Below are 14,597 nucleotides of genomic sequence, written 5' to 3'. Positions count from 1 at the left end.
ATCCAGATCGTGTACGGATAGAGTAATCACACAGTACCTGGTGACTTGGGCAAGGTTTGGCCCGAGGGATAAGTTAGCAAGTATCGAGGTACCTAGGCACCTGTAGGTTGCGTCTCTGCTGCACGTCAGAGGGTCAGGCAAGGTGGGACCCGGCCGTCCCGACGACCTCGGCAGGTTACCCCCTGCTGGTGGGTGTAACCCTACCCCCAGCCGGCCCAGCTTTGCTAGGTTTCTCCCTTGCATCAAATTTGCACCCTTCAGCCCTTTATTCGCTCGCCATTCGGTTCAATCTTTTGGTACCGTAATGCAACATCATACGGCCGCGTGGCTGCGACAGAATTCATCAATAATATGCACATGTTCTCCCTCGGCCTTTTCAGCGTCCACCGTGTTGGCCCCGACGGACTTGGATGGCCGGTTTGCCCCAAGTCCGTCTCCGGTCCTTTGCCTCTGCCTTTGCCTCCCATGATCCAAGGCCGTGCACGCTGTGTATGATGTGAATGGCACAAAGCACTACATAGTACACACGCGTAGCTTGGGTGCTATGTCATGTCCTGCAGGGTGACTTTATCTCGACATTGTCATTAGCGTCAGAATTGCATGATGCTATGCCCATGCTGCACTGCAGGGGCTTGCCGAGGAGCTGGTGGAGCTGGAGAACCGCCGCTTGCCGTCCACAGCCAATGACGCCGGCCCTGTTGACCATACCATACCGTGCTATTGTGTCTGTGTATCTGGAACCGTGCTCCAGCTTGGTCGCCGTTCATCCACAATGCTCTTCTCCTCGCCGAGACCTGACACCATATATAATAATACTACGCCCATCGCCTTGGACGGGCCTCTGGTGTCGCCCCCTCTCAGGCCCCAACCTGAACTCAATTGTCCACCTCACACGCCGGCAGACTCGACAACATGGCGGACAACACAGTGCCCATCCCACAGCCCCCTGGGCTGCCACTCCTGGGCAACATCAACGACATCAACCCAGAGTTTCCCCTCGGGTCCATGATCAACATGGCAGACAAATACGGTGTAAGTAATAAGCCTGTCCCTAGACGCCCAATGCCCTGCCTGTCATCTCATGCTCACATGTTGGCACAGGAAATCTATCGACTAAGTCTCCCCGGAAGAAGTGTGGTCGTTGTTTCCTCACAAGCCCTGGTCAACGAGGTCTGCGACGAGAAGCGCTTCAAGAAGGATGTCGCCAAGGTTCTTCAGGAGGTCAGAGCTGGCGTCCACGACGGCCTTTTCACCGCCCATGCCGACGAGCCCAACTGGGGCATTGCTCACCGAGTCTTGATGCCTGCGTTCGGACCCATGAGCATCCAGGCCATGTTCCCTGAGATGCACGATATTGCGAACCAGCTGGCGATGAAGTGGGCTCGCCATGGCCCGAGCCAGCCCATCATGGTCACAGACGAGTTTACGAGGCTGACCCTCGACACCCTCGCCCTTTGCTCCATGGACTACAGGTAAATCTCCCCACCTGGGTCACAACTGAGATGAGAATTTCTGGCTGAGACTGGTCATAGATTCAACTCGTTCTATCATGACGAGATGCACCCATTCATTGAGGCTATGGGAGATTTTCTGGTCGAGTCCGGCAACAAGACGAGACGCCCACCTTTCACATCTATTTTCTATCGCGAGGTCGACCGCAAGTACGAGCGCGATATTGAGATCCTCAGGAAAACAGCCGACGACGTGCTCAAGGCGAGAAAAGAGAATCCCACCGACCGGAAGGATCTCCTCAACGCTATGTTGAACGGGGTGGACCCAAAGACTGGGCAGAAGATGACCGACCAGTCCATCACCGACAATCTGATCACCTTCCTCATTGCTGGCCATGAGACCACATCAGGAATGCTCTCATTTGCATTCTACAACCTCCTGAAGAACCCCGAGACTTACAAGAAGGCCCAGCAGGAAGTGGACGAGGTTGTCGGGACCGGACCCATCATGGTCGACCACGTGAAGAAGCTGCAATACATCCAGGCCGTTTTGAGGGAAACCCTCAGGCTCACTGCCACCATCCCCACCATCTCGGTGAAGCCGCTTCAAGATACAGTCCTTGGCGGCAAGTATGCAGTCGGCGCCCACGAGTCCATCGCGCTTCTTGTTGCCAAGTCTCAGGTCGATCCCGCTGTCTTCGGCGAGACTGCCCACGACTTCATCCCGGACAGGATGCTGGAAGATAACTTCAACAAACTGAACAGGGAATTCCCCAATTCTTGGAAGCCCTTCGGGAACGGCATGAGAGCTTGCATCGGAAGGCCGTTCGCCTGGCAGGAGGCTGTTTTGGTTATGGCTATGTTGTTGCAAAATTTCAACTTCATGCCGGACGACCCCAACTACCACCTCAGCATCAAGCAGACCCTGACTATCAAGCCCAAGGACTTCCTGATGCGGGCTTCACTCCGGCACGGCCTCACCCCCACCCAACTGGAGCACCGTCTCAACGGTACCACTGCTCCCTCGACCCCTCTCGAGAATTCAGTAGCCAGCCTCTCGGTGGAGTCAGGGGCAAAGGGGAAGCCGATGGCTATCTACTACGGATCAAACAGCGGCACATGCGAGGCCTTTGCTCAGCGACTTGCCTCGGACGCGCTAAGCCACGGCTTTAGTGCCGCAGTGGTTGATTCTCTTGACGCCGCTAACGAGAATCTTCCCACCGATAGGCCTGTCGCCATCATCACCGCTTCCTATGAGGGTGAACCACCAGACAACGCAGCTTTATTCTGCAACTGGATTCAAGGTCTCAAGGGCAAGGAGCTGGAGAACGTTTCGTATGCGGTGTTTGGCTGTGGACACCATGACTGGTCTTCGACATTCCACAAGATCCCAAAAATGTGTGATGCGACAATTGAGAAGTTTGGTGGATCGAGAATAGCGCCGCTGGGGCTGGCTGACGCCGCCGATGGTGACATGTTCACCAAGTTTGAGTCCTGGGAGGACGAGGTCTTCTGGCCAGCTATGAAGGTGAAGTATGGGATCGATGGGGCCGAGAAGGATGGAGAGGCCCTGCAAGGTGGACTCTCGGTCGAAATCTCGACGCCTCGGTCCTCGACCCTTCGCCAAGACGTCAAGGAGGCTGTCGTTGTCGAAACCCGCAATCTCACATCCCCTGAGGCTCCTACGAAGAAGCACATTGAAATCCAACTGCCGAGTGACATGTCCTACTCTGCAGGAGACTACTTGGCGATTCTTCCCATCAACCCCAAGGACATTGTGCACCGAGCCCTCCGCCGCTTCCAACTGCCGTGGGACGCCCACATCACCATCAGCAGCCAAAGCCAAACCACCCTGCCCACCGGCTCCTCCGTGCCGGCATCTGATGTTCTCGGTGCCTATGTCGAGCTCGCCCAGCCAGCCACAAAACGCAGCGTTGCAGCCCTGACCGAGGCTGCAAAGGACGACGAGACCAAGGCCGCGCTCAGCAACTTGGGCGGTGACAACTACCTGTCCGAAGTCAGTGCTAAACGCCTCTCGGTGCTGGATCTTCTGGAGAAGTTCCCATCAGTCGAGCTTCCTTTCGCCACTTTCCTCTCACTACTTCCCCCAATGAGGGTGCGCCAGTACTCCATATCCTCGTCACCGCTGTGGAACCCCAACAACCTGACCCTGACCTACGCCGTGCTCGATGCACCAGCCCTTGCCGGGAATGGCCAGCGCCACGTGGGCGTCGCCACTAGCTACCTCGCGAGCCTCGAGGCGGGCGACAAGCTGCATGTCGCGATCAGGCCGTCGCACGCGAGCTTCCACCTGCCGGTGGACAGCGAGAGGACGCCAGTGCTGTGCATCGCGGCGGGCTCGGGCCTCGCGCCTTTCCGCGGGTTCATCCAGGAGCGGGCGGCCATGCTCGGCGCCGGCAGGAAGCTGGCGCCTGCGATCCTCTTCTTTGGCTGCCGGGGCCCGGAGCATGACGACCTCTACCGCGAGGAGCTGGACAAATGGCAGGCGGCCGGCGCGGTGGATGTGCGGCGCGCGTACAGCCGGAAGCCCGAGGCCAGCGAGGGCTGCGCCCACGTGCAAGACCGTCTGTGGCAGGACCGCAGGGAGGTGCAGGCGCTATGGGATCAGGGGGCCAAGGTCTACGTCTGCGGTTCCCGCGGCGTGGGCGATGCGGTGAGAGAAGTGGCGATCAAGATGTACGTCGAGGGCGCCAGGGTGAACCATGGCAAGGACCTGAGTGTTGAGGATGCGACGGCGCGCTTCGACGCTGTGAGGAATGAGAGATACGCCACGGATGTGTTCGACTAATTTCGTACCAGACTGGGGATACAGACAGGTTGGCGTTGGATATAGGAAAGGCAGGTCTGGGTCGACAAAAGCTTAGGTAGATCGGACAGGAGCTCATAGATTGGACATTTCTTTTTAATTTAGGCTCTCTTATCTTTTAGTTTTTGCGCACACTCATGTTCCTTCCACGGCCTCTCATCATGGCCGTGACATGTCCCGATGAGTCTTGAACTCGCTTACGAGCTTCTCTCTGCTCCATCCCTCCTCCAAACCCCTGATGGCAACATCAAGCTCAGACACGGGCGCCAGGCCTCCCGGCCGGGGAGGGTTGTTGTCCAGGTTGGTGGGGAACGCATAGCCCTCAAATATCGCACACAACAGCGCATCCACTGCATCACTCCTCCCCTGCCTCCTGTGCCTCGCGACGATCTCGTCCCAGCACGCGTCCAGCAGCGGCAAGGCGTCGACCGACTCCATCGGCTTCCCAAAGGGGCTGCTGATCTGCAGCAGGTTGGCCATGCGGTTAACGCCGGCGCTGACGTTCTCGCCCGCGGCGTGGAAGAGCGCCGGGTTGAAGAAGATGCCGTCGCCCTGCTCCATGGGCAGGGCGACATAGTGCGCGTCAAAGTAGTCGACGAACTCCTGCCGGCGGTAGGCCATGTACCCTTGCTCGAACGTCTGCGAGAAGGGCAGCAGCCGCGTGGGCCCGCTCTCCGGCGGGACGTCGACGTGCGCCACGGCGCCCTGGAGCGTGAGGAACTGGCTCGCGACGTGCATCGCCCTGGGTATCTGTGCCGCGCCGTCGGCCGTCTGGAAGCCGAGGTGGTAGTCCCGGTGGCAGACCTGGGCCTTGGACCCCGGCCGGATATTGTTCACCTGCGCCGTGATCCTGTGCCCGCCGCCCAGCCATGCGGACGAGATGAGGCCCAGGAACGGGTTCCCGTAGTAGTCTGCAAACGAGGCCGGGTCGGCGAGGGCGTGCTTGCTGAACGAGTTCCAGATGCGGTCATTCTTCCCCGCGGCGGCAAAGTGATCGCCCTGCGACACGCCGCCTGCGCGCTCCCGCTCGATGATGGAGTAGAAGGCCTTGTTGGACCGCTCCAGCAGGCTGCGGTCGCGGAACAGGCCCTTGGTCACGAACACGCCCGGTCCGCTGTGCAGGATACGGTACCACTCGTCTTGCAGGGCGCTGCGCTCCGCGGACGGTAGGGATGAGTAAGAGGGAGGGAGGTTGTAGATGGGCACGTTCCTTTCTACCGTGGCTGCGAGAGGGTAATGATCGCGTGTCGCCGTCTGCGAGCACATGAAGGCGAGCTGGTCTAGGGGCGGTGCCTCGTCGAGGGCGAAGAGGCGCTTCATCGTGCCCCGTGCCCGTGAGGGCGCACTCCTCATCACCTTCTGCGCTGATGCTGATGCTGCCATGTTGAAGTGATCATGTCATTTTCCTGGATATGCTCTCAGCTTCTATCATAACGGGCGGGAAGAGGGTTGGTGTGATATATACATGCCCTGCCAGTGGCCCATCTCCAGCAGGCCGGCCCTGCAAGGGGGATCTCGTTGATCCGACCCCTTTCAATCCGAAGTTGTTGCTTTTGGTGCTGCCACGGCCCTCTCCACCCTCGGCCCGACGCTCCTGGTTTGCGGGGTGTGGTGCAGCTCTTGGGACAAGTTAGGGGCTTCTCGGCGATTACAACCTTTTCTTAAAATGAACATTTTGGGTGTATTCTATTAGACAGACTGTAGCTTCGATACACCCCTTTGATGTTTCGATCATAGGCGTCACTGGTCCCGTGAACGGGCACAGAAAGGAATCAATACGGAGAAGGGAGGGTTGAATCTCGGAGTTGTGAGATCCCATCATTCCACATCAACATCAGGTAACACTTTGCTCGTGACGGCAGTTGGTTAATTGAGACTATAGAAGCTACGCACTTACATGACTCCTTTACTTGTATCTGTCATGCAATGCACAAATGGCTTTGTACTTACAGGTGAGTCGTGGAAAGGGCCAGAGTTGTGGGTCCCAAAGCAAGCACATACCATATAAGTGAATAGCGCTCACCTTGGATGACCAACTGGCTCAATGATGGCCTTTACTTCTCCATTAGTTCTCAGTTTGGGAAGATTATTCCTTGCAGTGATATACTCAACAATGTCTGTGAAATGTAGTAATGCATGACTCTCCAGACGTTATAATCTAGACGAGTCCTATAGCAGGGTGGTGAGCACAACTTGGAAGGAAGTGACCAAGTCTCAAGAAGTTTCGTCCTCGGCCTGTATCGGTATACATCTGAAGGTACTCATGATACTTTCATGCGGCATCAAGTGCTTAAAGACCTAACATTTTTAAATTTGTAACTGGGCAAGTAAAATACAAATCTCACAACAGCGGTTCGAGACCACAATGGTCTGTGACACATGGGCTAACAAGCCCAGTGGCAGCCGCATAGACAAGACTAGCAAAAATCGCTTCTGTTGTAGCCGTTGACTAGACTCGTCGACAAACGGAGCCGAAGGAGCAATAGCTGGTGAACCAAGTCATACAGCGGAAGGCACAAGTGGATCGTCATGATTCAGGAGGGGATGAACAAGGACTTTAGGGAGTCCCAGACCAAGAAAGCGAAGATTAGAATGTTCGAACCGTTTCATAGCGCAGGTGCGTGCAACTGGAAATTCGAGGAACACCGCCGTCAGAAGAATATCTACAATTTACCGTCTCCTGCATATAGTAGGGCGAAATTAATCGGGAGAACACCCCTGCATACACAACTACTTCCCAGGCTTACCATCCGGAAACAGCTTTAAACGAGCACCACTGCTGTGGAGATGGCCGATAGCCAGGCCAGACAACCTCGCACAATATCTACATAGGTCCACCGGTACAGTAGAGGCATTAAGATCAACAAGGCTTCATTCATCTTTTGGGAGAGGCATATTCTGCTATTTGATTTTTTGTCCAGCATGTGACAGAGCGTGCCCCACTGACGAGCACCCAGTGCCAGGTTGAAACCTTTACCTCCTCTCTAAGTGGAGTGAGCCTCATCAAGAGACGTCGACGGATCTTTGGTCCGTCGGTCGTCAGCTCTTGACTAAGAAGACCTCACAGGCCGAGGCTGGTTATGTAACCCCCGAAATCAGCTGTGTCGCATTCCGATTTGGGGTGAAAGCGCTGCAAGTGCAGAGGCAGAGAGAGTCCAGGGTTTAGATGCAAGCCCCACTTCAACGCTGGACCGTGCCCGTCAAAAATTTGAAATTTTCAGATGCAAACAAGCAAATGAAGTTTCAACAACACATCACTCACTAAAATCACCTGTGAAGGAACCTATCAGAATTCTCCTTGAAAAAGGACTTGAATGAGACAGTCAAGAGAGAACCAGGCGTAGCACCAACCCGCGGCCTAGGCTTCTCATCTGCACCACAAGGACCCGACCATGGCACGGACGACAAGGTCCAAGGCGGCGGCTGCCGCACCAGAGGCCGTTGCAACAGAAGCACCTACGGGCGTGACCACATCAGCAGTCAGCCCAACGGCCACTGAGAAACAGACAGTGCCAGAAAAGCAAGAGTCAAAGGATGATTCAAGGACAAAGAGCAAACAGCGCCGGGCCAACAGGCGGGACCTGTACAAAAAGACAAGGAGGCATCGGGGCGTCGTGGAACTGCAGAAGTCACTGGAGTCAGCAGGCAAGCCGATGGGCAGAAAGGAGCGGTACGCTCTGCGGGTCCAGACGTACCGGCCTCACAGGCAAAAGGCCAAGGCTACGTCCAAGAAGGTTTCTGAGCTCGAGGATCTCGTCAAGAGGCAGCAGGAGCAGATCAAGGAGCTGAGGAAGCTGGCGATGGGCACTACCCCAAGACTACAACCCCCGGCTAGCCCACCGACCGCGGGTACGGGCCTGGATGAAGAGCCGGACTCGTCGCCTGCGAAGATCAGAGACCAGCTCTTGACGGATGCGTCACGGTCGCCCCTCGGCGAGGGCCAGACGGTCGTGGAGGTGGAGGAGGTCGTAAAGAGGCCTGCTGGAGAAAATGCTTCTGGGGAGCCGATGGAGGGCGTCCAGGAGACCACTGTGATCACCAGTGTTGAGCAGGACGTGGAATACCCTATGCTGCCGTCCGTCGAGGAGCCCACACAGGCGGTTGAAGAGAACAGTGGCGAGGATGTGAACACTGCCAGCGACAACAAGCCGGAGGACCAGCCAGAGGTGGCTGATGGAACACCTGACACCGCGACGAATGCAGCGCTGAAGCTGTCGGCCGACACGCCCATCAAGCCGAAGGAGGAAGTCAGGGATTCAAGCGCAGAGGACTCGCATGCCGGCACGCCGCGCAACGTGAGACGGTCTCCCAGGAAAAAGACAAAGCGGAGGAGCTTTGCTGGTCACTCCTACGCGGGCTGATGGTCCTGGGTGTCCGGAGAGACGGCGGAGCTTTAGAGCGCGGAGCAATGGGGAGGCAAGACATGGTTTCTGCACTGGCAGACTAGGCATCTGGAACAGGCGACGGCGATGGGCGGGATTGGCGATGAAGGCATGACTCCGGCTTGGGTCTGGACAGGTACAGAATAATGAGATTGCATGGCATGGTTTGATATTTGTATACTCAGAGGCATGGTGAGGCAGGCCAGGGTCATTTCATTCGTGAATCAACCCGCAATGTCTCAGTTCCTCGCCCCCAGCGCCGAATCAGTGCGGTCAAGAACAGTGGCGATGCGCACCACAGTTGAGACAGTAGTCACGCCCGGGGCTCAACACTGAATGGGCCAAGAATGTCACGGGATGGCTCGATCGGTGGGCGTCGCTGACGTGTTGTTGATGGCATCCGTCAGTCACTGTTACCACAGGCATCGTGCACGATAGCAACGACAGTGTGGGAGCGAAGCTGCGTGCATGCATGGGCAATGCCTGCCGATTTAGAGTTTGAGGCTCGGTGGATCCTGTCTGTCCACAGGGTGGGGGTGGTTCTCAAGAGAGGCTCATCCGTCCGGCAACAGTTGTCGGCGGCATAGGCGGCCTGGCCGTCGCCTGTTCATGCCTCCAGGCCGTGTCTCTGCCTGGGGCAACGGCTCATGTGGCAGGGTTCAGTCTGCCTGGTGGCCCTTCTCACGGCATGTCGTACATCGGATGAAGCGGTCCAATGGCGATGATGCTCTGGGATGAACGGCGCCGTGTCGACGGTCTCGCAGGGTGGCGGGTGGCTCGCAAACCCGCTCTGGGCCTGCACAGGGCCCTGTGGGCTGTTTGGCACAATGGCACACCAGGCATTGTGACAGCGGATGCTACGGGCTCTTGTTCGTCCAAAAATAAAACCATTGACGCATCGTAGCGTCGTACTTTGGACTCTGCAAGCCGCACCTGCGAGAGGATCCGCCCGTCTGCCTGGACGACCTCACATCGGTTATTTCCCTGGGAAATACATGCATCCTGGGATGCAAAGCTGAACATCTCAGCTGCGATGTCTCGACATTATTAGCACAGTACCTGATGAAGAAGTGCTCGATATGGGAACGTGACGTACGGAGTATATTTGCACTTGGGTCGATGGCGGGTTGTTGGTGCTGGTTTGCTGAGCTGAGCGGGAGACCGCTCTCGGGCCGCCAAGCATTCACCCGGCTGCCCCACCCTGGGCATGTCAGATGGGGCCAATTGGGTCCACACCCACAGGGTAGATCCACCCGGCAAGAGGGGCCCCGGTCCCGAAGTCCAGGGTTCAGCTCCCCAGATCTCAGCTGTCAAGGTCCAGGTTGCTGGGTACCTAGGTGCCCCAGCAGGTAGGTACCTACACGTAGATGTCTCCTGTTTACTTACCTAGGTCTTTAAGTAAGTACGTACCATGTTGTAGGCAGCTCTTGCGCCGCGTCCAGGCTTCAGCGGTGGTATCTTAGCCTGCTGCTACTTTCAGGTCTTCCCCTCTTGTACTGTAGTTACATGGCGTCACTGCAGCGAGACCGGATGTCGCCGTCACATCTCGTCACCGGAGCCCGACCAACGAATTATTCCCAAGGCAGCTGTCGTCTCGCTCCGTTCATCTGGCCGACGAGCAAACAGACAGCCTCATGTGACCGTATCCGTGTTTAGTACTTGCTGTATCTATCATAAATCTTCCTCCTACAGGCCCCTTGCCAGCAGCGCCAGCAGCGTCGTCGTCGGCTGCATGCAAGTCGATCCAGGCTTGTCGCCTCGCCTCATTGATTGGCCGTCCGCCTGCAGCCGCTTCTTCTGCCATCCCATCCATCCATCCCATGCACGTCTTCACCCTGCAGTAGCTCGCATCGAGGCAACAGGAACACAAAGTCCGCCGACCGACTTCTCTGCCTCTCAACCTGTGGACTCTGCGAGCCTCACCCTCTTTCGCACCCTCTTCTCTTTTTTTCTTTCTTTCTTCCTTTGCACCCTCAAGTTGTTGCACCCTCACCTGCAGGTTCCCCGTCTGCGCCTGATCTGTGACTGTCTGGTCCTGCTGTGTGAGCAACGCCAGAACCCTCACTTGGAGAGAGGTGCACGCCTGCCTCTTCTCTGGCGACGCAGGCTCGTACCTCAGCTTGCGCCCAAGGCACCTGCCCCACTCCCACTCATGCCTGGCTGTCTGGTCTACGACTTCAACCCGCCCATCGACAGGCCTCTGGCGCCTTTCAAGGTTTTTATCACCTCATCTTTCTGCACTTTTACCAAATACTTCCCCAACATCCACCAGCTTTGCCCCCCGGCAGACTTACCACCATACCCCTCCCTACTGCCTACTACTCCATAATTACGTACCCACTTGCTCCCGCATGTGGTTTGCTTGTCACTTCCCTGGAGTGCTGAAATCAAGCCACCGGTTTTCCGCGAAAATTCTCCCAGCCATCCCCCGAAATGGACCCGATCACACAGCCAGAAGACAGCATCATTAGGGAAGGCGAGCCTCCCAACCCGCGCCTCGGCCAGGACGGCAAGCCAACCTCCACCGACGCCGCTCCCAGTCCTGACGCCCCTTCTAAGCCCAAGGACGTCTCCAAGCCATCTGAGTCGAAGGGAAAATCTGGCACGAAGCAGTCCAAGGGGAGCAAGGCAAAGAAGGACAAGAAGAAGAACAAGAAGAAGAAGAAGAAGCGAGCCGCAATCAATGACTCTTCCGACCTTTCCTCTACCTCCGATGATGATGATGATGATGATGCAACGGGAATGGATTCAGATAGTGATTCCGCAGATGAAGGCGTTGTTATACGCCGCAGGCGCACAAATAAGAAGCGAGAGGAGGCCCCAAATCTCAAGACCATGGGAGGCTCAAAGAAACACAAGAGCCCGGTCAAGAGCAAGCTCAAGCCTCCGGTGGCTTCCAGCTCCGACTCCGACTCCGACTCCGATTCTTCTCAGCTATCCTCCAGCGACGACCTGGACGACTCTGAGCCGCTGGTAGATTCCCAAAAGAAAACCAAGGATCAGGCCTTCAAGCAGCAGCTCGCGCTCCAGGTCCAACGGGAAGTCCGGCGGGCCATTCAGCTTCAGCAGCTTGCTCAAGCAGCCGCTCCTCCTCCGCCGCTTCCCAGCCATGGTGGCCTAGGCTATGCACTCGGACCGGCGATCACATCGGGTCTACTGCCAAATTCTGGTGGTGCTTTGCCTCGATCAGCCACATTAGGTCTGCAGGGAGCTGACCCCTTCGCCGCGGCCAGAAGCGAAGCCCGTCAGACATTGGAAGGGGAGTTTGGGGGGTTTGATGGTTTACATGATCCACTGAGACGAGGTGCTGTCATTCCCGGCCGCCGACCCGTCGCTACAGGCAGTAAGCTGCCTGCTGGTGCGGACGCCCCGCAGAAGAAGAAAACCAAGAAGTTCGATTTCAAGAGGGTTGATCAGGTGTGGGATAACTCCATCCACAACTTCAAGCTCCAGGATACTGCAGAGTCATCCTCCGACAAGAAATACGATGGATTCTGTTTCCATGTTCGTCGCACTTTTGACTGGGAAGGTAAATACAAGGCCACAGTCGTGGACGTTAAGAGCAAGGCTCTACGCGAATGCCTTCAAGATGTCATAGGCAACATCAAGGGTGTCAGTCTCGTGGATGAGACGCCCAAGCTTGATCCGAACGTGTTGTTCCTCTACCTTGAGGACCTGAGGGAATACGCCAGGAGTCTCCGGAAGAATATCAAGAAGCAAGCGAGGAAGAAGCAAGACCAGACGAAGGACTCTAAGTGGGCCGTGAACAAGTGGCGCAATCTCAAGGTTCTTGTGGAATACATTGACAAGGACTACGAGCACATCAAGAAGAGTCTTTACCCAATGTTGGAGCACGGACTGATTACCTTTGATCTTCTTTGGGCCTTGTGGAAGCCAGGTACCCTTGCGTATACCACAACCTACGGGTCACACGATGAACCTCGGGTCTTCAAGGTTGATACTGCCGAGAAGCATTATCACATCACCAAGGGTGAATTCTACTACGTTGACGGCAAGGTCAGGGCAACCTCCCCACCCCCAGGGTTCTTTTGGCACATATAAGATTCAATGCTGACTTTTCCCTAGTATTTCGAGTACGATGGAAAGCAATTTGGGTATGGTCGCATGATGGAAGAAATCGGAGAGTTCCGTGGCGCCAAGAAGATCACGAGTCTCAGTTGCTACCCACTCAAATACCACAAGAACGAGAAACAGATAACAGAGGATCTCGTCGAGCGAGGGAAGAAGTTTGTGTCTCTCAGTGGGGTCCACTACAAGTCTCACCATGGCATGGCGTACTATAAGAAGAAGAAGTCCATCATCAAGGTGAACGTCAACGGTCGCGTGATGATTGATCCAGCAATACACAGGAGGATCAACCCGAATTATCCAATCTCACTTGTCCGTCCCAAGGAACAGGACGTCCTTAGTGAGGATGAACAGTCTGATGAGGACGCCTGCTGCCCTGTTGGGTCAGACTCGGAGGAGGATGAAGCCCAGGACAAGGACCACCTCGAGGACGGTGAAGAGAAAGTCAAATTCGTCACAAAACTTCTTAGGGACAACAAGGGACGAGTTTCCTTTGTCCATATGACCAAGGACGAAGCCGAGGACATGAATAAGGAGAAGCTGTCCAAGGTTGAAACCCAGGACGATGCTGCTCTTGAGAGCAGCAGTGATGAAGGCATACTGCAGGGCTCCAAGAAGAGACCGGAATGGACTGATGAGGAGTACCTAATTGCAAGCCCTGTCGTCCTCGGCTTTTCTTTTGGAGAGAAGCTCTGGCTGGAATTCACAGTTTCTGGAGTCCAGGAGATCCGGTGGAACGAAGATGCATATGAGTCTTTGGTTTTGGAGAAGACAACCAAGGAGACGGTCAAGGTCCGCAGAAACGCCACGGTGCACCTCATACGTGCGATATCAGCTAACTCTCGACCAGGCTCTCGTCGAATCCCACAAGTATCATGCAGCGGAATCCATAGACGACGTGATCCAGGGCAAAGGCAAAGGCCTTGTTTGTAAGCCGGCTCTCCTTCTTACTGTTTCCTTCTTTTTTTTTTTTTTTTTTTTTTGATTGCACTAATCGCTGACTCAATGTGAAGCCGTGCTTCATGGCCCACCCGGCACAGGCAAAACCCTCACCGCCGAGGGGATCAGTGAGCTCTTGAAGTGCCCATTATATATGGTATCTGCTGGTGAGCTTGGCACGGACTCACGTATCCTCGAGGGCGAGCTGCAGAGAATTCTTGACATATGCCATGCCTGGGGTGCAATCCTGTTGTTAGACGAGGCGGACGTTTTCTTGGAGAAGCGCAATATGCACGATATTCACCGCAACGCCCTCGTCAGCATCTTCCTGCGACAACTGGAGTACTTCCAGGGCATCCTGTTCCTCACCACGAACCGGGTGGAGACTTTCGATGACGCATTCCAGTCGCGCATTCACATTGCCCTGCGGTACGATCCACTCGACTCGAGGGCCAAGAAGGCCATTTTCAAGATGTTTGTGGAGAAGGCCCGGGTGCAACAAAAGGTGGACAGCACACCTTTCACGGAGGAAGAGTACAACACACTTGCCCGACATGACCTCAACGGCAGACAGATCAAGAACACCGTCATTAGGGCGCAGGCACTCGCGGTCAATAAGGGTGAGCCGCTGTCGATGGTGCACGTCAGACAGATCCTGGATGTCCAGGTCAATTTTGATCGTGACCTGAAGGGTGGCACCGGGTATCAGGATGCCATGCGCAGCTACTTCTAGTACAGTGGAGACTATGGCACAAGACCGTTCTTGTTTTGCATATTCGACACTCTTTTTGTGGCACGGCACGGAGCGCAGAACAAGAAAGCAAAGTGCAACATTTGTGGCGTTGATACAGCGAGCGTGGATTATGGCCCTTGACCCAACAGATTTAACAATATTGAATCTGAATAGTC

The 14,597-nt window shown here is 55.8% G+C and overlaps 4 protein-coding genes across 4 annotated transcripts; 3 read left to right on the top strand and 1 right to left on the bottom strand.

The window, feature by feature from the left end:
• Positions 1–263: 263 nt before the first annotated feature.
• KVR01_002761 (uncharacterized protein) lies at positions 264–4,399 on the top strand. The gene is made up of 3 exons (XM_044783587.1): positions 264–1,032; positions 1,102–1,472; positions 1,533–4,399. Exons 1-3 carry the CDS (start codon positions 913–915, stop codon positions 4,258–4,260), a joined length of 3,219 nt encoding a protein of 1,072 aa, XP_044647776.1. The 5' UTR covers positions 264–912; the 3' UTR covers positions 4,261–4,399.
• A 38-nt stretch (positions 4,400–4,437) lies between these two features.
• On the bottom strand, positions 4,438–5,661 carry KVR01_003632 (uncharacterized protein; the record flags this gene model as incomplete). The annotated part of the gene is made up of 1 exon (XM_044785034.1): positions 4,438–5,661. One exon carries the CDS (start codon positions 5,659–5,661, stop codon positions 4,438–4,440), a length of 1,224 nt encoding a protein of 407 aa, XP_044648647.1.
• A 1,819-nt stretch (positions 5,662–7,480) lies between these two features.
• KVR01_002882 (uncharacterized protein) lies at positions 7,481–9,382 on the top strand. The gene has a single exon (XM_044794002.1). It carries the CDS (start codon positions 7,671–7,673, stop codon positions 8,637–8,639), a length of 969 nt encoding a protein of 322 aa, XP_044647897.1. The 5' UTR covers positions 7,481–7,670; the 3' UTR covers positions 8,640–9,382.
• A 1,711-nt stretch (positions 9,383–11,093) lies between these two features.
• On the top strand, positions 11,094–14,421 carry KVR01_003545 (uncharacterized protein; the record flags this gene model as incomplete). Its single annotated transcript, XM_044789010.1, has 4 exons — positions 11,094–12,677; positions 12,747–13,541; positions 13,600–13,678; positions 13,763–14,421. The coding sequence occupies 4 exons, from the start codon at positions 11,094–11,096 to the stop codon at positions 14,419–14,421; spliced, it is 3,117 nt and encodes a 1,038-aa protein (XP_044648560.1).
• Positions 14,422–14,597: the final 176 nt, after the last annotated feature.

This window comes from Diaporthe batatas (genome assembly GCF_019321695.1).
Source record: "Diaporthe batatas strain CRI 302-4 chromosome Unknown Contig00003, whole genome shotgun sequence".
Classification (NCBI taxonomy): domain Eukaryota; kingdom Fungi; phylum Ascomycota; class Sordariomycetes; order Diaporthales; family Diaporthaceae; genus Diaporthe; species Diaporthe batatas.
The sequence above is the reverse complement of the archived record's forward strand: the minus strand, read 5'-3'. Positions and strand labels throughout refer to the sequence as shown.